This window comes from Mobula birostris, unplaced genomic scaffold, assembly GCF_030028105.1.
Source record: "Mobula birostris isolate sMobBir1 unplaced genomic scaffold, sMobBir1.hap1 scaffold_2260, whole genome shotgun sequence".
NCBI classification, from domain to species: domain Eukaryota; kingdom Metazoa; phylum Chordata; class Chondrichthyes; order Myliobatiformes; family Myliobatidae; genus Mobula; species Mobula birostris.
In genome coordinates, this window is record NW_027275308.1 from 1 (window position 1) to 25,122 (window position 25,122).

A 25,122-nucleotide genomic window follows, 5' to 3' on the forward strand; every position below is an offset into this window, starting at 1 on the left:
AAGTATGTTGGTCATCAGTTCCTACTGCCTTGGGAAAACAGCTAACATAATCAGAGACCCCTCCCACCCCAGTCATTCTCTCTTCTCTTCTTATCCCATTGGTCAGAGGATACAAAAACTTGAGAGTAAGTTCAAACAGAGCCAAGGAGAGCTTCCATCCCATTGTTATCAGACTCTTGAAAGGTCCTCTCATTCACCAAAAGATGAACTCCTGATCTCCCACTCTACTTCGCTGTGAACCTTGCACTCTATTTGTCTATTTGAACTGTACTTTCTCTGTAACTGCAACAATACTTCCTGAATTCTGTATTCCTGTTACCACCTTGATGCAATCATGTATGGCATTAGCTGTCTGAATGGTTCACAAAACAAATTTCTTTGTTGTATCTTGGTACATGTTAGAATAATAAACCAATACCAGTTTTACAGTTATGCTTAATAATAGTGTTGTATGGTGTTGTAAGCATAGTCACTATTAGTGGCTGTCCTGTTTAGCGATGAATTGCCAAATTCTATCAATTATTGCTTCAGAGTCAGTTTCTTCTTCCTCTATTGGTTGCCATAAAAACATATAAACTAGAAGCAAGAATGCTTGATTCATCACTCACTGAATCTGTGGCTGATCTGATCTTAGTCTGAATTGAAATTTCCATCCTGATCCTCAGTAAAACTCATTTTTTTCTATAGTTCAAAACTCTGTCCCAGCTTTGAAAGCATGAATATTCGATGACTCAACCTGCACTGATGCCTTGGGTACAAAATTCCAGAGATTCATGACACTCATGGAATTCCTTCTCAACCCTGTCCAAAATGTGCCTTCCTGGAAAACATCATGATTTTCTGCACTGTGAAGCTGTATCATCTGCATGTACATCAAGAATCACAAGTTTACAAATGTGTGTTTACCTTATTCACTTTTCCCCATGTAAATTCCATGACAGCATACTTTATTCTGTATCACAATGCTTTGGGGAGTGATTTCTGAATTCTACAAGGATGAATTTCCATTTACTGAATGACTTTAATGCGGGTTAACCTGTAATAACTGTCTCTATTTGCTATGAATAGTTTTAAACTCTTGATTGTTTTTTTCCAAAATTTGAAATTAGAAGCAGTGCAATCCACACTTCCTTCATGACCTTTTTCTCCTTGTAACCTTTGTATCAAAGGTGAGATTGTGCTTCCACGAATTTTTACTGAACATCTTGTCTTGGTAACTACAGTGAGTTTATGACTTTTCCCACCATTGGTTAGTTGTTCAGGTGTACAGTCAGTTAGAGTTGAAAATGTTGAGTGATAAGGACTTGTTAATAAAGCAATTTACAGTCTTAACATGTTACTCAATGCTGGAGTCTCAGAAAATAAGCAAGCAAAACACACACACACACACACTTTGATGCTTCACTCTTGCAGTTAGTGAATTGTTGCTAGAACTTTTTAAATTTTAGTTGTTTCAATTTTTTTGCTTTGACTTCCAATTTCTTTTCTTAATCCAATTTTCATTTTCTTTATTTACTTTGCTAATTCTAATTTTATTCCAATTTATCCAGTTTCTTCCTCTGTCATATACTCTAGTTTCTCTTCTAAACTAAAATATTGACCCTACCATTCACCAGGATCCCAGCTGCCTTGCTGCCAACTCCAGCTAACTTATACTGTACTACATAAAAAAAACTAGAAGAAAATATATCTATGTGTTTCTCTGTCCAAAATGTGTATATAAAATTCATACCATACCACTGATTGGAAAAATCTTCCTAATCCCAGAATTATTGATAGCCTCTGTAAATTTACACATGGTTAATACTTTAAATGCACAATATACTATACTTTATTTTACAAATATACTTCTCCATATACTTACTCTTTCTGATACACTTGTTAGTAGCTCTCCATATTGCAAAACTGATACACCAATTTAATATATAAAGAGCTTCAGAGCTTTCAACTAATTGATGTATATAGCTTAAAACATTTTAATTACTTGACTTTGACAGAGCGTTACAATGCAAAATATTTGTATACAAGTTAAAAAGTAAAAGTCGTTTGTATAAGTCGTTTTACTTTTAAATTATTGATCTGCATAATTCGAGTTCTACGTTTTTTGTAGAACCCATTTGGTTACGATTATACAAGGGTCATAATCGAACGTCAAATGTCCGTAATTCAGAACGGTTCGACCATGCTTAGTACATTTTTAATGACGGCTCCACTAGACCATATAAATACCCATCGCGATCAGCATCCTGGGCATATGTTGAGCACATGGGAACAATAAAATTGTTAATCTGATACGATTGTTGCAGGCAGTAGCCCAGATCATTGATGATTGACGGCACTTTTGTGTAGAATACGTGTTTAAGCTAAAACATGGGGCTGTATGTCTGCTTCCAGTGGCTGATAAATACGCATCAAGGTGAATAGACATTCAAAATTTATCCTTCTCTACGACACACGGGTAATCAGCCATAAATTGATATCGTCAGTTCTGTTTCAGTTACCCTGTAACAGAAATCCGCCGACCTGTTTCAACCTTAATAGTCAATTTATAACCAGCGGCGCGACTACTAAAGATAGCCTGCTTTTTAAAGAGTCAATTTAATAAATGTTCTAACTTCCACCCTAAGATAGAAATTTTCAAGAAAGCGCCAGTTCTCATTGGGATAACAATCTCGTTTCATTATAATAAAAATCGATCTACGACATATGAATTCGCTAGTTAGAGGAACTGCGGGGCACTTACTAACAAACTGACATCAATTTCACCGGATTCCAGGTACCGCAAGAGCTATCGTGCGTCGAATGCATTTATTTCAGGGAATCACTGCGAAAGTTAAACTAAGAGACACTAAGAACGCATACAAGTCACACAGCCATTCAAAAAGGACTGTACAGTTGGATGTATGCCATCAAGAAGCGCAAATGCTGAAAATATCAGCATTTTCATGTGATGTGTTTGCATCAGTTAAAGACACAAATTTGTTGCACTCGTACAAATGTATCGGAGAGCTTGTACATGTAATACAAAGTTTGCCGAATAATGCACACGCACACACACACGCGCGCGCGCGCACACACACCCACACGCAAACACATACGGGAGCGCTTTTAAAAAGTAAATAAACAAAACGCATGCTAACAAAAACAGAAATTAACAAATCAGATAGCATCCCTGGACAGAAAATTAGCTTCACGTAGGAGGTTTTTCTAAAAAAACAGAATGCAACAGCCTACAAGGTAAAGATACAACATCTGTTCAGATTTAATCATATCCATTCCAACATCTCTCACACAAGGCAAATCATCCTGATTTCGTTTTTCTTGGGATAAAATACAAATTCGTGTGGATGATTCAATTTCTGGTGGTTTGTATGTGATAGTTCCATCATTATTATCTTAAAATTAAGTTATTTAAGTTTCGTTGAAGTGTACGAAGTTTTACAGATTGGTTACAGGTTACTTATACTTTATTGTCGCCAAACAATTGATACTAGAACGTACAATCATCACAGCGATATTTGATTCTGCGCTTCCCGCTCCATGTTTACTGTGAACCATTTCAAATCTCAGAGGGGAACTATACAAAATAGTGCTGAAAGTTTAAATAAGTTGGATTGTAGGATAGATTCGAATATGTACAGCAGGATAAAATAATATGTAGGGTAAGATTGGATTAGTGAGGGGTAAACAGCAAAAAGAGAAAGCATCAGCATCAGAACAGGGTTTATTATAACTGACATGCTGTGAAATTTGTTGTTTTGCGGCAGCAGTATGGAGCAAAACATACACATTTACTTTGTTACAATAAAACATAAATAGTACAAACGAGGAATAACGATATAATGTTCGTGAGTTCATGAGTCGTTCAGAAATCTTTTGGCCGAGGGGAAAAAAGCTGTCTCTGAATCGCTAAATGAATCGTCAGTCTCCTGTACCCCCTCCCTGACTGTTGTAACGAGAAGGGACATGTCCTGGATTGTAAGGGTCTTTAATGATAGATGCCTCCTTCTTGCGACACTGCCCCTTGAAAACGTCCTCGATGTTGGGGAGGTTTGTGCCCGAGATGGAGTTGGTATAAAAATCTTGCACAGATTGAGGAAAACGTGGAGGATGATCTTCTAAAAACGTTTATGCAATTGGGGAAACTTGCCTTGCGAATGCGTTCAAAAATAAGCTTCCAATCAAACTATAACAGCATTTTCAGTGATTTTGAAACGAGCTTGCTGCAGATTTCCCTTGTTTAAAACGCAGGTTATTTGGGAAATCGATGGTTGTGAAGAATGAAGTGCAGAATGTTTATTTGGCAGCTGATATCATCAACCTATAAAATCAATCACAACACAAATGTATCGAGTGTATTCATGTATCATAAGAATATATTTTCTATGAAAATTTTCCCGGGGTAGGCACGTTGCTTCTCATCAGTGGGTCAAAACTCGTTAAAGGCGGCTGCTTTAAATGATCAGAGAAGTCACCGAATCAACCCTTACCATTTTATCCATGTGAGATTGACTACAATATCAGTTTTACGTCGACAAGATTATTTTGACCGTCTGCAGAAGAAATTATCAAATAAAATATATATTATTTACGTAGATTCACAGCAAGTTTCAGTTTTAGATTGTTTTTTTTAACCACAGGTACATCGAAACACACAGTGAAGTGTATCACTTGCGTTAATCTCCAACAGACCCAAGGATGTGCTGGAGGTAGCTGGCAACTGTCGCCACACATTCCAACAACATCATAGCATGTCCACAATGGGAAATATGTATTGGTTTCAATTCGTTCTAATCGATATCGTACTATTTGTTTAGGGAAATCCGATGATTTGGTATCCCCGTAAAAAATATGCAACTTAGGATGCAACTTCATACTTTTGTTTCCAGGGATTTCAACGAGTAGGTGAAAGTAATAGATAGCGAAAATATAGTCATACAAATACCAAAAAATACATAATCAGTTGAGTTTGCAATGTATGTCAAATGAATTAATTTCGTTTCGTAATCAGTTGCAATAAATGGGATACAGATCATGCAAACCCGACAATGCTTTCAGAGTTTGAACAGTGGCAACAAATGGGACTGACTGTAGTGTGAAACTAATCCAGAACCTGATTTCAATCAGTGGGCGGATTAATTCTGGTGCAATTCCAAACTTTCTGGCCAATGATCGCGAGAGGGTTTGGAGACTTCCTGGCTTTTAAATATGACTGCTCGACTCGGGAAGAAATTGTACCGCAAATCAGCGGTTCATTCTATGGAGACATCAGTATTCAGAGTTTTCCTTTATTTTCTATAGCATCCCGGCTTTCGCGTGGAACATCAGCCAGCAGTGTACGTGACTGTACAGAGAACGCTGGGCAGGTAAGTCTGAAGTTGGTGCATTGTACATCCACTGTGAATTTCGTGTGTTCAGCTGGAAGTCTACAGCGGAGAGCACCGGCTTGGGAATTGGTTTGGGAGCTTATTTTTGACTCCGACACCGCCAGGTCTTTGCTATTGTCGACCAGTTTCATTTTATATAAGCGCTTAGTATCATTCCCCTATCCTGTATGCTTTTGAACTCTTTTCATCTCTCTTTCTCTCTCCCTACACCCTTGACCGATTCAAGTCGATCGTTGCGCGCTGTGTATATTTCTCCTTGAATTACCATCAGCTTGTATCGCCTGGGAGAGGAAGAGCCTGTGTGGGCCAGTGTAGCCGCGGTGGGCGATGCTGTGCGTAGACTATTACCTGCTCGGCGGCAGCGGAGCCAAACAGCCTTTACCCAACTCTTCTTGGTTGTAAACTAGCTGGGCATTTGAACGCAGCTTTCAAACACCGAATCACAGTCAAACGCACCTAGTGGACTAACCTGACGCAGCGCCGAGTATCACTTTGGTACTTATTTATTAACACAAGTTAGTGGGGTACGGTTTAGTATTTATGTTGACTAATTTGCATTCGCTAGGTTTCAAAACACCGTGGTCCTAACCTACCGGGCGGTATTCCGCAACAGTTCATTTTGCCTTCTCTCTCTCTGGGTCCTAAACTTCAAGTAGCATTACATTTACTTTCTCCTAGAGGTCAGGTATAATCGGCAGACACATGGATATAAACTGCGGGAGTTCACAAAGCCAATGACCCGTGTGGTCGTCGGTTCGTTGTTTTTCGCACGTTGATTTACGCCGGCCTCCTTCATCTGACGCTTTATATGCTCAATTCTGATACTTGAAATCTTTCACAGCTTTCCTTGTATAAGCTAACCCCCTTTATACCTCCCAGTTTCTTGTCCCGTGCTGTGTTTTCCGTTTTATTTTCCCTTTCTACATCTCTGCTTCTTGTGTTGTGTTCTGAATCCTGGTTTCGTTCTCGCGGGTATTTGGAATTCCTGTCGCTGCTACCAATCCCGCCCACACTCTCTGCGATGACATGAATGGTGTCCGTGGTGGGACATCAGGCGCGGTTCACGCCATAGTCTAAAATGACTTGAACTGCAAATGTACTGCTTGGAAGGCCTGATGCCATACGGCGTAGTGTTCAGAATGGCGGGGTTTCGAAGTTTCATTTGCGTCTTCAGTTGTTATCGAGCCGGGGAGACTAGGGAAGGGGAATCGCAGAGACAGTAGCAACTATGGGGAGGAAGCGTAGGATCTGCCTTACATTGGCCGTCAGGGGGAAGGAGCAGTCAACACCCAGGGGGCGAGTGATTCTGCCGTCAAAATTCAAGCCGTGCACGACCTGAACATCCCAAAGCGTTTAAAGAAACATTACAACACAATTTTAAGACCGCTCTTCTTTGAAGGAATATTATTCAGTGTCGATGCTACTTTACGTTATCCTGATCAGATTTAGATTTTCAATTCTGAAGATCTCCAAGTATTTGAGAGAAAACATCCTTTATTTTTTTTTATTCGGTTATGTAGTGTACTCAAATTACAAAGCAGAACGATTCAATTCATAATAGTTTGCCTTTTGCGATTCGCGAACGATGTTGCCCAAAATACAAACGGCTTCTGCTGCTGTACTAATTCACAAAATCTGTAAAGGCATGCCAGCACGGAAAAGTTCAAAGGAAAAGTGAACCATCTCCCACCAGACGGGGATTGCGTAGATTAGATCAGTATAAAGCTACGGCTTTAGTTCTTTGCAGCTCAGCGTAAACTTTACAGGCTGCCTGACTTCAGTAACCAAAATATTTCTAGGAGATATCCGATTTTGCTCTAGAATTCGTCAGCAAAGTAGTAACAAAAGTAATTGATCACTATCTTAAAAACAAAATCACGTGATTGTTATAGTTTAGGCTATCAAGATGTAAAATAGGATGTAGATTAATGGTGCATTGGACAACACTTAAAATGTAAAAACACAGTCGCACAGGATCAAAGTCTCAATCCCAGCCCTAAATTACAAAACATTAATTACCGTTAAAATGTTAGCGCAAACAAGCGCTGCATTGTGTGTATACGTTTTAAATGTTGAAATTCCAAAAGTTTTATGCGACAATAACATATAGTAAATAAGTTTTAAATATATTCAAGTTGCGTCTGTACCTGGGAAGTTATCCCTTTCCTGCCCAAATCTACTTGTTGGCAATATATTACTCTATGACAATAGAAAAAAATCAGTAAAAAATATCAGCTTTTAGGGATTCTATGCTATGATTTTATTATTTATATCAGTCTTTCTATAATATTATTTTCTTTTCTTTTGGAAATTTTATGTTAAATGGACTTTACGCAAAATAAGACGGAATAAGAAACATCTTAAATGTGTTTACTCCACGAGCAGCATTTTATAAAAAAAAGTAAGCAGGTAATAGAGGAATTTAATGGAAGTATTTTCTGGCTTCGTCAAAATCTTGTCAGAGATATCCTGATGCTTTAAACTTGGATTTGGTTTGTTAGAGTATTAGTTATGACGTAGATGGATAAATTTCCCTTTCATTAAATATAAAGTCTCAGACTCTGGAAAATGTGTTGGAAGATATATGGCATAGGAGCTGAAGTTAATATTTCATCTTTCAAAATCAAGATTATCAATACTTCTAGTAATAAGAATGGATGCACCAACAGAGGTGTCGTTTCTTCACAATTTTATCAAACCCAGTAACTCATATTTTGAATTTTTTAGAGCTGAAGCATTCTTTTTATCATTTAATGAAGGAATTTATTTACTTTAAATTTAAATCATTAATCCAAAGAACAAGCAAGATTACAGAGCCATGTAATGATTTCTGAAAATTTGGTCAGAATAATTTCATTTCTCCTTCCAACCCATCACAGTGCAGTTCCATTTATTGTGTAATTTCAATAAGCTGCAACTAATCCATTCCAATTACAATAAACATCTTTAAAATCACATGTTTGCTGTAAATTCCTCACCCTTTAGATCCTACTCTCCTAAAAATACACAAAACATTATAGCTTGGAAACTTCTGCAAGCAATTTTACTGCCCAAAAATTCTTTAAATTTCATATCAGATATTCCTCTGATTTGGCAGAACTTTTAAATTAGCTTTTAATATCAAAATGGACTAATATTGTTAAGATATGTGGATATGAATTTGGTAATATTTAAATCTGTGTGAAAATTACTTTAGTTTCAAGCCTCAAAGGTTAAAATATTTGGAAAACTGTTATAATCTACAGTTCTATTTATGAAATCAAACATGTTGCTATCAATAGGATATGATGAGTGCCATTCATATCAATATTATAAGGTAAAAGAATCAATATTCATCTGGACTGATTGAATATTGTGGAGGATTTACTGTGGTTTAATATACAGTAGCTGCCAGTCAGGGCTGATGTGTAACAGGTGGAAACATCCCCAGTGTTGATTTTAAATACATTGTGTACCCAATAACTTTTGCAAGAGAATCTTGTTACTTTTTTTTTGTAAGTCGCACAAGCCTGCAGTAAAATGCTGTCAACCTGTTTGAGATTATTATATTTAGTTATTTAAAAAAAATTGCACACATTGCCAATGCTATGCTGAATGATGTGCAAGACAAATTTAAAGGTATTATAGTAGAGTGACATTTATTGATGACTTAAAATATCATAGAAACCAGGCTTCAACCAATTTAAGTCACTCCATATGATAGTTAAAAATGGCTGAGCGCTGGATACCTCAAAGATTATAGGATTTTATTTTACTCTTGGGTTTCATAACTTAATTCTGAAATTGGAGACTTGTTATATCAATTCAATATTAAATAATTCCATTTTAAATAGCCTTCAAAAATGGGCCCATTAAATTTAGTGGTGAGTCAGATACCTGCAAAGAATTTGATAGTAATCTATTCCACTATTAAAGTGGTTTGTTTTAGAACCAGAATCAGAATCAGATTCAGGTTTAGTATCACTGGCATATATTATGAAATTTGTTAACACCACATATGCATTGTATACTGACTTCTTCCCCACAATTTTTAATGACTAGAATTGGGAAAGTAATAATTATTCTTTAAACTTAAAATTCAATAATATTTGGCCTCCTTTATGATATCCTATTCAATTTGCAACTGAACTGCAGACAGCACTCAAGGAAGATTTCTTGTTTTGCCTTGTTCTTTCAGCAGTCACCTAGCATAAAGTTCATAGCCTTTTCTGAGAAGCAACCCAGTGGGGCATATGGATGAAGAACTCGGACAATTTATCTTTTTGATTAACTCCTCAGTATAATGTCAACTCCATCCATACTTTTTCGAATGGTTAGCACTTACTTGGTGGTACTTTTACTGCTGCACTGAAACAGTGAAAGAATAAAACACGATGGACCACTCACCATCAACCACAAAACAAAGGAAGCGAATGTTCCTTCTCCCCTTAGCTGTCCATGGCCATTCATGATTGGATGTAATGGCTTTGCAGAACTTTGATATGATCTATTGGTTTTAAGATTATTTAAGATTTCTGAGATTATTATTTTAGACTACCTACCACATTCTGCTTTTGCTACCTAGTGCACGTGCAGTTCTTCATTAATCTGACAGTTCATTTGAGGGACATAGCAGTGTTGGCCCCAGCCATTTGATCTTACAATATCTTCCTTACAAACTGATGGGAACTGGTGTAAGATTGGGGGAGTTGTCCTACAGACCAGACAAACAACACCTTACAGACAATGTGTCTCCACCACAGGACAGACCACTGTGGGCTAGAGAAAAGGGATGGTGAGTTAGATCTATGGCAGCCTCAGATCACATGTGGGCAAGGAAATCTCTTTTGGTTCTTGCTTCCTCAGACAGCTGATGAATCAGTGGTCCTCCTTTGTGAGCAACACTTGGAAGAAGCACAGAATGTAGCAGGGTACAGAACTTCCTCTGGATGGCAGACTTCAATGTCCATCACAAAGAGTGGTTTGGTAGCTCTAGCACTGACTGAACAAGTTAAACTCTCAAGGACTAGGGAGCCAGACTGGTGGTGTGGCAGGTATGAGTGAACTAACAAGAGTGATAAACCTTCTTGACTTTGTCTTTGCAAAACTACCTATGGCAGGTGCATTGGAGTGCCATAGCATTTGTAGAAGTAGTCACTGTGTGGTCCTCATGGAGACAAAGGCCTAGGTTTGTAACAAGTACACCTGCTGTAACAAGTGTTCCAGACTGGAATCAAGACAGGTTTGACAGATTAAAATTGAGCATCCATGATTGGAAGCAGTAGCATTATGATTGAATGCTGGATAAAGCATAGAACCAGACCATATCCCAGGTGTAATATTAAAGAAATGTGCTTCAGAAGCAACTGCATCTCTGAAAAATCATCTCACAACATGGGTATCTTTCAAACATGTAAAAAAATTCCCAGCCATGCCCCATTCTGAAAAAGTAAGGTGGACCCAATAATTGCCAGTCTGTCCACCCTGTTATTAACATTGTGCGGGAAGGTGACATTAACAGTGATATAAAGCGACAGTTACTCAACAATAACCTGCTCATCCACACTTGCTTTGGGTTCCAATAGGGCCATTCAACACCAAACATCATCACAGCCTTGGTCCATAATGGATCAAAAAACTGAACTAACATCAGGGAAGCATTTGTCCGAATGCCTGAGTAATGCTTGACACTGGGTATCAAGGGCAAACATGAGTGAGTGCAGTCTTGCAGTTCTTGGAGGTCATTCACTGCCCCTCTGGAATTCACAGCAGGAGTCCAAGGTGCAAACGTCTTCAGCTGCTTTACCAATGACCTTCCTGCCACCATACTATCACAGTTAGGGATGTCTGCTGATGACTCTATAATATTCCATTCTACTTGTAAGCCTTCAGCAACTGAAGCAATGCACACCTGCACATAGAAGGACCCAGACAATATTCAGGTATGGCATTCACTTACTCAGACCACAGAACTGCTTGACAATCTCTAATGAAACAATCTAATCACATACCCTTGACATTCAAAAATATTATCATTATTGTCTGCCACATATTTTCAATGACACCTGCCACAATAATATTATAAAAGAAAGGGTAGAAGCCAGATAATGTCAGGTGGCTCACTCCCGACACCCAAGCCTCTGCAAAAACTATAAGGTTGAAGTCAGTAGTGTGATGATGTGGCCTGGATGACAGCAGTTCTAACAACATCTTGGATCCTTCAGACCATCCGGGATAAAGCAGTTGATTTGAATAGTATATTCATCCATTACCCAAAGCATTTAATCCCCTCACTTTCAGCCCACAGTGGCTGCAGTATGAATCATCTACAAAAGACACTGCAGTTACTTATCTCAGCTTGTCCAATGAAAATCCTGTTGTCCAGACTTCCTTTTTCTTCCGCTAAGGACAAGGACTTCTGCCCATTGGAACACTACCATCTATAAGAGAAACACTACCGCCTACCATAGGAAGAGGGTAGACACAAGAGACGGCACTTGTTGGAATCTGGAGCAATAAAAAAATCTGCTCGAAGATCTCAGCAGGTTGATCAACATCTGTGGGACGAAAGGAAATGTCAGTTGTTTCCACAACAATTCATTTCCTCCCATGGATGCTGCTTGAACTGCTGAGTTCTTCCAGCAGATTGATAGAAATACATTTGTAAACTGGCTGTTGTAAATATATACTGTTACAAGTTTAAGAGCTTTGATTCATGATTGTAGCTAACCCAAGGAGTAAAATGTGTCTTGGGTCTATGCTTTTGGAGTAACATTATTAGAATGTGTAATAATGAAAGGCAACGTACTGTATCTGTAATGAGCATTTAGTTGCCAAACAAGCAATCAGTAGAAAAATGAGTGCCATTTTGAAAGTGTATGTTCATTATAATTTTATTTGGGAATTGATTGAAAAATCTTGGTTACATGCCAATATCCCATTGTTCTATGGATACACATGTAAATATGAAAAAAACATGTATAATGTGTCTAAATCTGTCAGCAGCAAGGTGTGATGTCAGCAAAGTGTAATGTTCAATATGTCCTATTAATATATTATTTTAGCATACTTGTCAAAATTGGCTGGGGGCTGATCAGTAATCCTGTTTCTTATAACTAGTGTTCACGCAGAGAGAGCAGGATTTTCCCTTTGCCAACAGCATTTTAAGAAATATTTTTTAAGTAGGCTATTTATGAGCAGTCCAAAGTTGCAGCGAAGTATGCTTCAGAAAGGAAATGTGGAGTGCATTTTTGTAATCACAGCTTCATCATAATGGCAATTATTATTCCATTTACTGATCTTGGTTTAATAGACCATAATACAGTTGATTAGTAAACATCTCTTCAGTTTTGATCTTGCATGATGGATTATTGACAGAAAGAGATTTTAAGTTACACTTTATTTAACATCACTCGGGAATATACCATCTATAATTTTACAATTATGCCCCTTGTTCTAGACAAATGGAAATGGTTTATCCTTATCTGCCCTTTAATCCCTTAATCATCTTAAACATTTCACTTAGCTCATTCTCTAATCTCCCGTGTTCAAGAGAACACAGACTCAGTCTATGCAACCTGTACTCAACATTAAAACCACTTAACACTGATAACTTTCTGGTGAAGTCTGTGGATTATGCTTCCAGTTCACTAGTCGAATACAATTGTATCCAATGAACCTCTGACAGTAATTTTTATAGGTACAGAGAATAATTAATGCAAAGGTAATCACAATTTTTTGCACTTGATAACAATAAAAAAGTGTATCTTCAGTTTTGATTATATTTTTATGGTGTATTGATAGCAAAACCAAAAGTCAATCAATAACATCATTTGCTTTTATGGACTGACATTTATCCATGTTTAAAAATAAAAGTCAGGAAAATTTCCTATCAGGACTCATACCCACAAAAAGACTCATTGATCAGTAAAATGGTAATAGGCCCACGCTATAGAGAGCTCATATAAGAAACTGGTCATGTTACTTATGTACATGACAATAAGCTTGACCCCACCTCACTATTTTATCATTTGCTGCCGGTCACCTTATGTATAGAGACTCCTGTGCCTAGTGTCACTTTATGGACAGACAATCAATTTATGTATGTAAGCTATCTTATGTATTTTTATTTATTGTGTTTTTTAATTATTGCACTCTTTATCCTATTGTGTCTCTTTGTGCTGCGTTGGATCCTGAGGAACAATTATTTCATTCTCCTTTACACTTGTGTACTGGAAATGATACTAAACAATCTCGAATCTTGAATCTTAAATTGGTATAAGCTAGTAAATACTAGTATGTAGTTGAAGATTGCTACATGAACATTTTCTACTTAATATTGATACCTACTCTTTGGTTCTACGTGATATATAGAATGGAATCAATAAGCAATGAATAAAAAGCTAACCATCATAAAGGGCAGAAAACAAAATAAAGGTTTAGAATTCTTACCAAATCAAAAAATGTGACAATTCAGAAGTTGAAAAATATCTTTGAATATCTTATGCTACAATCGCCCTGCAGGAAAGTTGAATATTGGCTGGCAATATAATTCATTCAGACTCATTTTAGGGACCCAGTTCACATGATATGTAATTGAAAACAATAAGTAGTTCAAGAGGGTAATAAATTTTTTTCTAACGCATCTGGATTGTGTCTCCCATTGAAATCAATCAGAGCTCAAGGGGGCAATAAATGCACGCATTGCCTCAGGCAATACATGTTTCTCACACTTCGGCCTCCAAAAGTGTTCAATGGTAACATTTTCTTAGAAATACTTCATTTATTCATATTCATTCACATGATCCCTGAGCAAAATAACAGTGGTTTCCAGTTATAGATCCTGAAATAGTGAAAAACATAATTTGCATTTGAAATACCTTAATTTCATTGTGAAGGAAGAATATAAATATTTGCGTACCACTTTCAAATATGGAATGAAACAATACAAACTACATTACAGTGTTAATCTAATAATGACTGCAAAAGTAATGCAAGTGTAATATACTGTATAATGCTATAATAATCAAAATCTCTTTGCCTATGTTTTCTTTCTTTCTTTTCAACTAACATTGTTTCTTTTGATAGGTCCAACTATTCCATCTGTGCAAGTATTCATGTATACTTCAATTTATAAAATATAACAGGGAGTTAATTTTCCACCCTTTGGCCAATGCATCGCAAAATACTGGTAAATTACCCCCAATCTCATGGAGAAACAAAAAGAAGCGTCTAAATTTGAACCAAAGTTTTAACTGGAATCAAATAAGCATGAGTTGATATTGCTAATCTTCATCTGAAAAGTCCATGAAAGGAAGCGTTAATCCTTAAAAATGTTTAAGAGGCAATTCTTTTGCTATAATTTTAAAGATGTAAAACAATCTGAAAGATATTATACATATTGCATCACCTGAAATGATTGCGCATCAGATATAATGCTTCCTGATCTCAGGAAGCACCTCTCAATTTCAAAGAATGATCATTATATGAAGTACTGAGCTAAACAGGGAGGTGAAAGTAAAATACAACACTGCTGAAGACAGCCGGACAGAATGAAACGATGAGCCTGATTATCCTGTGGTCTCATGTATCTGTAGTTATCTTTACAACTTGTCCTGTGGTATATAAAATCAGTATAACATCAATATGTAGAAGCTTATTTTGTTAATCCAGGACATCATTTATTTTGACAAAGGGAAAAGAATAGATAACTTCTAAATAATGAAAGTGTCCAAATAAGTTTGTGTCAAACACAACACTAGAAATTCCAATACTTAAACAACAGGAATTCTGCAGATGCTGGAAATCCAAGCAACACACGTCAAAGTTGCTGGTGAACGCAGCAGGCCGGGCAGCATCTCTATGAAGAGGTACAGTCGACATTACAGTCCTGACGAAGGGTCTCAGCCTAAAACATCGACTGTACCTCTTCCTAGGGATGCTGCCTGGACTGCCAAATTCCAATACTTGTTACTTTCATTCCTATTTCCTGTATTTTTTGGCAGTTCAGTAACTCATGTGTGGATTTCAGAGTTACTTCCCTGAGTTTATTCTAGGATACAGACAATTATGCCAAACAGGAAAGATACTAGCATGGACAGAAGACTGGCTGACTGGCAGGAGGCAAAGTGTCAGAATAAAAGGAATCTATTCTGGTTGGCTGCCAGTGACTAGTGGTGTTCAGCAGGGATTGTTATTGGGATTGCTTCTTTTCACATTATATATCAATGATTTGAATGATGGAATTGATGGCTTTGTGGTCAAGTTTTCAGACTTCACAAAGGTAATTGGAGGGGCACGTAGTGTTGATAAAGCAGGGAGTCTGCAGAATGACTTGGATAGATTGGGAGAATGGGCAAAGAAACGACCGGTGGGATATAGTGTAAGAAAGTGTACAGTCATGCACTGTAGAAGGAATAAAAGCATAGACTATTTTCTAAAATTCAAAAATCAGAGGTGCAAAGGGTCTTGGGGGTTCTTGTGCAGAATTCCCTAAAGGTTAATTTGCAGTTTGAGTTGGTGGTAGGGAAGGAAAGTGCAAAGTTAGCATTCATTTCAAGAAGACTAGAATATAAGAGCAAGGAAGTGATGATGAGGCTTTATAAGACCCCACTTGGAGTATTGTGAACAGTTTTGGGCTCCTTATCTAAGAAAGATTTGAAACTTATTGAATGTTCAAAGGCCTTTCTAGAGTGGATGTGGAGAGGAAATTTCCTATAGTGGGGGAATCCAGGACCAAAGAGCACAGCCTCAGAATAGAGGGCCATCCATTTAGAACAGAAAAGGAATTTCAGAGAGTTGTGAATCTGTGGAATTCATTGCCATGGATGGCTGTGCAGGACAAGACATTGGGTATATTTAAAGGTGAGTTGATAAGATCTTGGTTCGTCAAGGCATCAAAAGCTAGGGGTGAAGGCAGGAGAATGAGGATGAGAACGATAATAAATTAGGTTAGATGAGCGAGTGAATGTTTGGCAGAAAGAGTGCAATGTGGGGAAAGTGAAGTGGTTGATTTTGGAGAGAAAAACTGCAAAAAGGTGCAGCACAAAGGGATTTGGGGAAACCTGTACGTGAAACGTAGAAAGCGAGCAAAGAACTACGCATGTAAGCAAAGGATAATAGAATGTTGGTTATAATAAAATATAATGCCCCCCTCCCTCCTTTACCACTCTCTCATCTTATCTCCTTATCTGCCCATCATCTCCATCTAGTGCTGCTCTCCCTTCCCTTTCTTCCATGGCCTTCTGTCCTCTCCTATCAGACTTCCCCTTCTCCAGCCCTGTATCTCTTTCACCAATCAACTTCACAACTCTTCATCCCTTCCCTTCCTGGTTTCACCTATCACCTTGTGTTCTCTCTCCCCTACACCCACCTTTGAAATCTACTCCTCAGCTTTTTTCTCCAGTCCTGCTGAAGGGTCTCGGCCCAAAACGTCGACTGTACCTTTTTCCATAGATGTTGCCTGGCCTGCTGTGTTCCTCCAGCATTTTGAGTGTGTTGCATAGAATGTTACTGCTTATTTTAAGTGGGTTAGCATAGAAAAGTAGGGAAGCGTTACTGTAACTGTATAAAGTACAAGATACACCATATCTACAGCACTGGAAATAATTTTAATGTTCTCTATTTAAGGCAAGATATTTTATTAGAGGCAGTTCAGAGAACATTCATCAGTATAATCCCAGATTAGCTGGCTGGTGGCGTAGTGGTATCAGCGCTGGACTTCGGAGCGAAGGCTCCCGAGTTTGAATCCAACCGGCTCCCTTGCATGCTTTCCATCCATGCTGGGTTGAGCGTCGTTACAACTCGGCCTCGTAAAAATAAGAAAGCCTGCTAAAAAAAACGTCGTCATGACAGCGTCCTGATGACTCCACTCAGAGTTAAGGGCTTTCTTCTTCTTCTATAATCCCAGATATGTACTATGAGGAAGGGCTGAACAAGATGGTACTCTACTCAATGGGGTTTAGAAGAATGAGAAGCTACTTTATTAAAACAGATAAATTTCTTAGGAGGCTGGGAAGAGACCAGAACCTGAGGGTTGGTCTGAAGATAAAGAGGGCCTATGAAAACAGAGATAAAGAAAAACTTTCTCTGTTAGTGAGTTTTTAAAACTTCTGGGCATAGAGAAGTGGGGGCAGTTTTCTTATGTTTAGGATAATTGGATTTCTAATCAGTTAAGGAATCAAGGATTTTGGGGAACAGATAATGAAGAATACTTAAGGAATATTGGGTCAGCCATAGTCGTATTGAATGGTGGAGCAGGTTGAAAGGGCTGAGTAGCCAACTCCTGTTCCCAGTTCTTCTGGTCTAATGGTTATGAAACAGATTCGCAGATAATGTGAATAACTGGAGAAAGCGCAGAGAAGATTCCCCATAATATTGTCTAGAGTGGAGGATTTTAGTTATTGGATGGGCTCAGTTTATTTTCTTTGGAGCAAAGAGACTGAGGGGTGACCTGATAGAGGTAAATAAAGTTATACGATGCATAGATAGAATCTTTTTTCAATTGTAGTGGTATCAAAATGAAAATGAAATAAGCTTAAACTGTGAGGAAAGAATTTAAAGAGGATTTGGTGGGGGAATTTTATTTTACATAGAGAATGGTTAATAGCTAGAAGACTCTGCCAGAAAATGTTTAAAATCAGTATGTTTATGAGACAATTAGACTGATACTTGAATCTTTCATGCATCAAAGAATATTAATCCAATGCAGCAAACGGAATTAACTGACTAATTGGAATAAGAGAAGATATATTCCTGATCTAAACAGTATAATAGATCTCCAAATGTCCAGCAACATTGCAGCCAGCTCTTTAAGAAGGTCTTTACATTTCTTAAATAATTAATCAAATGATCCCCAAAATATTTTTCAATTGGCCTTAAGTCATTTTCACTTGGGGGATGTTTTCACTTTCACTGAATACTCTGTTGTGTACAGATTACTTTCAATAATTCTGGGCTCAACTTACTTACAGTTTCAGCCAGGCAGAACATGTTTTGATTGACTATATTCAAACTGGCTTGAAACGGGACACCTCTGCCCAACAGAGTAAGCTTGAGTTTAAGGGTGGAAGTAGCTCTCCTCTGTCATTTACAATATAAACATTTTGAAACATATCGAACATAGAACAGTACAGCACAGTACAGGCCCTTCCGCCCACAATGTTGTGCCGATCCTTAAACCCTGCCTCCCATATAACCCCCCACCTTAAATATAGAACATAGAACAGTACAGCACAGTACAGGCCAAAACAATGGGAAGAGAATTGACTTCCGAAGAATTTAGGTTGTAGACTCCTCAGCACTTTTTAAACCAGGTTTCATACTGCACCAGATTCATACGTAGCATTAAAACAAAGCAAAGTGATATGAGGGAACAACTTTGTAGAATATAATTCATTTATGAGTCAGATCATTCCCTGATGCTGGTCTTGGATGGCCAGTGTAGTGTTTGTTTCAAAGGAAGATTATTTTACAGCAAAACTAAGCTAGTAGTGCAAATGAATCCTTAGATAAGATTCTGTTAGGATATGTTGTGTACCTGTCAGGGTTTCACTTCAATTCAGATGATGCACTTGACTATTAATATTATCTTATAGGATCAGTATTGAAGGGACTGACAAATCATTTCAGGAAGATAACAGTGAAAGAGTAAATGATAGTAAAGATTTGAGCAAGGTATATGATACGTAATTTTCAAAATTAAAAATGTGACATTATTAACTTTGGTGGAGAATAATTATTTGATTACATTTTGTATGATGGTTCTCTACCTAAATGCTGACTTTCTCCTCAATGAACTGACTGCAACTTGGGATTTCTGTGTAAATATAACAATCACTAAGTTGTGGTCAATTGTTCACTATGATTCTTCTGACTGGCCTGGTTGAGGAAAAGGATTAAAAGTGATGAAATTAATGTGAAATCAGAAAAACTGAATAAATAAAGAACATATTTAAATATCAGAAACAAAATAAACAAAGAGCTGCAAAAACGAAGAACCCATTGTTGGTGCAGTTGTTCCATTTATTTCAATGAAAGGAAATGGCTAAAACGAACAAAAGTAAATTAAGATGTTTAGTTAAATGTATTTACTTCACTAACTTTTTTGGATTTATATTTTTTTTAGTTTGAATTGTTACTTACAGCTGCAAATCAATTAAAATAATCACAATTAATGACACAAATAATAATCAAGCTAATTGTCCTTTTTGTTAATAATAGAATACTAACATTTCAGAGTTGTCTAATGGTAGGTACCCTCTTTGTTTTTAAGTTCAAAAGATTCCACTAAAAGTTTTTTTTTACTTTTAAACCTACGTCACAAATGATTCACCTCTAAGCTCCCAAACACTTTCAAACATCAAAATTAAGATTCCAGAGAATGATCTTCATTTGGTTGAAGAAGTGCACTCCACACAATGCAGAAGTTGTTAACGCAGAACAAGGCAAGGCAGGTTGGTCCGTTAAACACCACCATTGCACGGCAGTTGCAGGTGTACCACATATACATTTGCAGCAATTCCTTAAGACTTTTTTAACTGTAGCTATCAATAAACAGTTTGCCACAAAAGAAAGAGGTTTACATAAGAAAATGGTTGAAATGTATAAACATAAATATTACCTTCCATTCATGAGTCTAATAGTTTTCAGCCATGTTTACTACTCAGATCGATTTTAACCAATTTTAGTTCAGCTAAATCAAAGATAACACAGACATTTTATGAAGCCGCAGGATTTGCACTTAAAGAAGATAGGGAACATCGTCTCAGAAGCCTCTGATGGGCATTTTCATGCCTTACAAGGCACAGGTTGGAAGTCTGTGTGGGGCGCCACTCCTCGCACAGACACTAGAGCAGTGTGTGATTAAGTGCCTTGCTCAAGGACACAAACACGCTGCCACAGCTGAGGCTTGAACCAGCGACCTTGAGATCACTAGACAAACGCCTTAACCACTTGGCCACGTGCCTAATTATCTTAAAGAAGATAATTAAAGTAAAAAACAGTTGAAGCAAACAGCAAAACAAAAGGTAAATTAGAATAAGGTAAAACTGAGTACTATGTATGGAAAAGAACACAAGAGAAACAGAGCTAAGAACAATTAAGATAGATTTCACACATATCTATCCAAATAATTGAATGAACTTAAAGATAAATAATTGAAAATGGTGAAATGAGTTAGCTAGTTAATGTTATTCCATGTCTTCACTTTCATGCTGTCATTGAAAACATTGTCCTTTAGCTATGCAATTAAAAAGAACATAGATATGTTGTAAAATAACATAAGCTTGACTTGTACTGTTCCACTGGGCTGGCTGCCAGAATGAAGGGAAGTGCTGTCGACCAGCTGTTTGCAGCTTAGTGCCCCAGGTCTGTGTATGCAAGATGCATGGCCGCACATGTGAGTGCCCTGTCCTTCAAGGAGTGACTTGCTGATAAGCAGCTCCAGGTTCACCTTCACCATGTGCGTGAATGCCAACCACTCCGTTGAAAAGAACTTTTGCAAAAGGTGTGTTTGACATACTTCCGTGCTGTAAATTATTTGATAGTTGGTAATAAATGGTTTAAATTCATTTAAATCACATTTGGATGATTTCAGAGTTTGATGAAGTACCTAAGATGCATTACCTGAGTTTTTTCCCCCTACAGGATGGAGCTTTCCCCACCCTGCTGGACAAATATTGGGGGTTTGGTCAACTTATCCAGCTCACTGCATCTTGAAATACTAGTGAGTCTGGGTAGTCCTGAGTCACTGCATCTGTATAAATGTCAATAAGGAGATGCTGGTTTGGAGGTCAACATTCCTCTACCTGTGCTACAGCCTATTTTCATGACATTTTAATTAGTGATTATTTTGTGTATAAGTATTGAGAAACATATCACCATTATTTAACTTTTCAGTTTAGGTTATTGGAGTATTTGCTAAGTGTTACCAAACTGACCACAATGTATATCACTAGTAAGATGATCAATAAGGGTAGAAATCTCATTTCTTGATTCCCATTATACAGATGAAAAACATGAAAAACAAAACAAAAAAAATCACGTCCTAAGTGGCAATATCATGAACCCCCAAAGACCTCTGAATGGCATATGACCTGGTTACAATTTGAGCTAATTTTTTGATATTCCTAGTGGCCATCTGAAACAAGTGTTTGGACTCTTGTAATAGAATCAGACTTAATCGGTTCCGGAATCAACAGCAGCTGCTGTGGCCAAAGTAAATGGAGAGAAAAAGATACTGCAGGAGTCTGGGGATCATTAGACATTTCTACTCGTCCCTCATCTTGGGAGAATTGCTGCAAAGATTGGCATGTGCCCAGCAAAATGCTCAAAGACCCTGAGGCCCAATTTCAAACTAAGAAGGTGCTCTTGCTTGCTGCGATCACTTATTGTATATAAGACTGTTTGATAAAAATAATAATTATTCCACATTTATTTTAATTGATTTATTGTCAACAAAAATATCCAGAAGGATAATTTTCCTTTGATTGATGGCTGGCATATACTTGAGTGCATTTAAAGATGCGAACAGTTCCTAAATGGCAGTCTACCATAACTGTGTGGGTTTAAAATTGTAGACCATGATCTAATTGCTAAATTACCTCACTCTGTACCCTCGGTGCAAAAGGATACTGGCAACCCACTCCTGTCAACTATTTATCATAACTAGATATTTCCAGTAGATGCGTCATTGCCTAAAGAACAATGTGTGGTCAACCATGTCACAAATATGTGTTGTTAAAACTTTATAAATGGTTATACTGACTGAAGGCACTTTGCTGTCTTTCTCCAGGATGACCCGAACCCTGTGTGCGCTCTGCATTTTTCTGTTACTATGGTGTTTTCTGCTATGTACCAGCGAGGGAGCTGGGAAGAAGAGAAATCGTAGCTCCCAAGGAGCAATTCCCTCACCAGACAAAGGCCAGCCAAACACCTCGGAGCAGGCGGGAAACCGGAGCAATGTGGATGAGGTCTTGGAGTCGAGTCATGAGGCACTTCACGTCACTGAGAGGAAGTACCTGAAGCGGGACTGGTGCAAAACACAGCCCCTCAAGCAAACCATCCACGAAGAAGGCTGCAACAGCCGCACCATCATCAATAGGTTCTGCTATGGCCAGTGCAATTCTTTTTACATACCAAGGCACGTCCACAAGGAAGAGGGCTCTTTTCAGTCCTGCTCCTTCTGTAAGCCTAAGAGATTCACCACCATGACAGTCACCCTAAATTGCCCTGACCTGCAGCCTCCCATTAAGAAGAAAAGAATCCAGAGAGTTAAACAGTGTCGCTGTATTTCCATCGATCTCAACTAAAGTGAGAAGAATACCATCATCACAATTTGACAACCTGCAACGTAATGAACCACAGTCATAACTCTGGGACAAATGCATTTAAGTATGTTTGTATCCTCAATTACCTTTATCTGTTTAAGGACTTGGATTCAGATCCAATCCCCGAGTAGATAATTTCCACTGTGTGGAGTGTGAATAGTCAGAGAGAAGGATATGAATATTTAAATAATTATTTCAAAGCTCTTGTTCAGAACATTGTGGGTATTTAATAATTAATTTCCGTTTCATTATGTGAGATTGTATTCAACTTAATTTTGCCCATAATACTACAATGCTAACCAAAAGGGAGGTAATTCTGGTATTCATGAAGTTTACTGAACAATTACTTTACAATTAACATCATGCATAACTCATTGTAAGAGGCTTGACTTTAAAATATATTTGAACTAATAAAATATCTAGTAGTTTACTTTGTAATTGGCTGGTCATTCACAAATATGCTTCCAATGATTGCCATTAGAAGTGCGAGTGGGCAGGAAAAGCAATCATCTAAGCAAGAAATGCATTCTTGGACATGCTTGTCTTTTGATTGCTTTAGCAGCAGTACAAAGTGCCTCTGTAACCAACTGCTGGATGTGCACAAAAGCTTCGAACTTCAAAATACAAGTACAGTATCATTTGTAAACCACTTAGATGCACTAAGCATCCAACTTGATATGTTGTTTAAAAAAAGCATTTTTAATGGGCTTATTATACACCCTGAAGAGCACAATTATGGGAATAATTAACACCTTTGCCAGCTACATGATAGAGAATGGCAGGATTGATCCTAGATCCTTCATACAACTTTACTGATTTCTTTATTTTTCCGCTGAGATGGTTGTATAGAGAGGGTACTATTGCTGCTACATATATATTAAGTATATGATGAATGCAGAGATCAAACCTTGTGTCATTCACTTACCATTATAATTACATGTTGATATTTCCCCTGAGGCTGTTTCTTTATGACATGCTTGAAATATCTCCTTATGCAGACCAAAGAAAGAACAAAAGTGGTACTTGTGAATATATTTGTAGAAAGCAACAGTATTTTGGCTTTTAATTTAATGCCCTTAGCGTAAGTGTGTATTATACTTGCTGCTTTTTACTGTAAAAAAGTATATTATACGTTTATTTCAGTTACTGCTGTTAAGTATTAAATTGTTGGGTTGAACAGGTAGCACTGTGATGGAGCATCATTGCACAGTAACATAAATTGGTGGGATATAAAGTTACAATACCTAGTGCTTCAATGCTGAGCATCTCATTTTGAATAGATTACTAGATGCGGGAAAGAGAATGCAACGTGAATGAGAATTAACTTTGGACCTTCCTCATGCAGATAAAGCATGTATAGAAGTAGCTCATATGTACTCAATGGCACTCAGGAGAGTGCAGGGAAAGAGAGGATGGTGAATGACAAAGATAAATGAAAATAAATGGGTAACCACATGTGTTTTTGTTTGGTTATTGGAGAATGATCTTCATTTTGGAATAAATGTATGGAATCATCTGTAATTCATTACAAAATGTAAGCTATTCATATTGAAATGATGGACATATCAATATCAGAATAATGCTGTCAGATCTCTGATCACTACAGTTCATAAAAAAAATTCTGATCTGAGATTCAAAATAATACTACCCATACTGAATATAATGAAGTGAATCCACCTGGATCTGATGACTTTGAAAACATCCCTTTGAATTCCAGTAGCAAGTTTTTTTAAGATTGTGAAGAGGAACCAGTTCATCTCTTCCCTACTCTCTTAGGGAGTGTCAAATCATGAAAAGAAGCAGGAGTAACCAATGCATTGTTATTCTATTGGATAATTCTGCAACTCTTATGCTTCAGCAGCATTACACACTGAATGAAAACGCGATTGCATGATCATGGTGCTCTCCTGTATAGTGTAAGCATGATGATTCTGCTTGGTATAGCCAGGCATCATTAGTAGCAATTAATTAGATTGACTCAGTAATATTAAACGATGAACAATGTATGTATTTATGCTTACTTGTGCATTGTAATATTTGTACTCATTTTACTGCATGTACTGCAGATTATTTCGTTGTTGAGCTAGCTTATCTTCACTGTCTCATCCAGATGTGGTAAGTTTAAAAAAAACAAGACGTCATAAAAAGATTGTAATTAAGCAAAATAAGATCTCATTCCAAGCATTTTATATGCCATGTTAAATGTTAGTACACAAATAAAAACTACCTTCCGAAGCACTGCATTCCATTTTATTCTCGCTAGGAATTTGCTCCTTGCTGTGATTTTAATACATTGCTCACCCCTGTGGTTCCTTTTCATCATAAAATATACTGAATTACGACTAAGGGACTCAAATCTGTAATTCATTGTGGGTACTTCAAAACACATTGTATAATTGTGTTTCAATCAAGTATGTTTGGTACATATA

The 25,122-nt window shown here is 37.4% G+C and overlaps 1 protein-coding gene across 1 annotated transcript; it reads left to right on the forward strand.

Moving 5' to 3' along the window:
• Positions 1-5,235: 5,235 nt before the first annotated feature.
• LOC140192709 (gremlin-1-like) lies at positions 5,236-24,883 on the forward strand. Its single transcript, XM_072250224.1, has 2 exons — positions 5,236-5,366; positions 22,159-24,883. Exon 2 carries the CDS (start codon positions 22,160-22,162, stop codon positions 22,673-22,675), a length of 516 nt encoding a protein of 171 aa, XP_072106325.1. The 5' UTR covers positions 5,236-5,366; position 22,159; the 3' UTR covers positions 22,676-24,883.
• Positions 24,884-25,122: the final 239 nt, after the last annotated feature.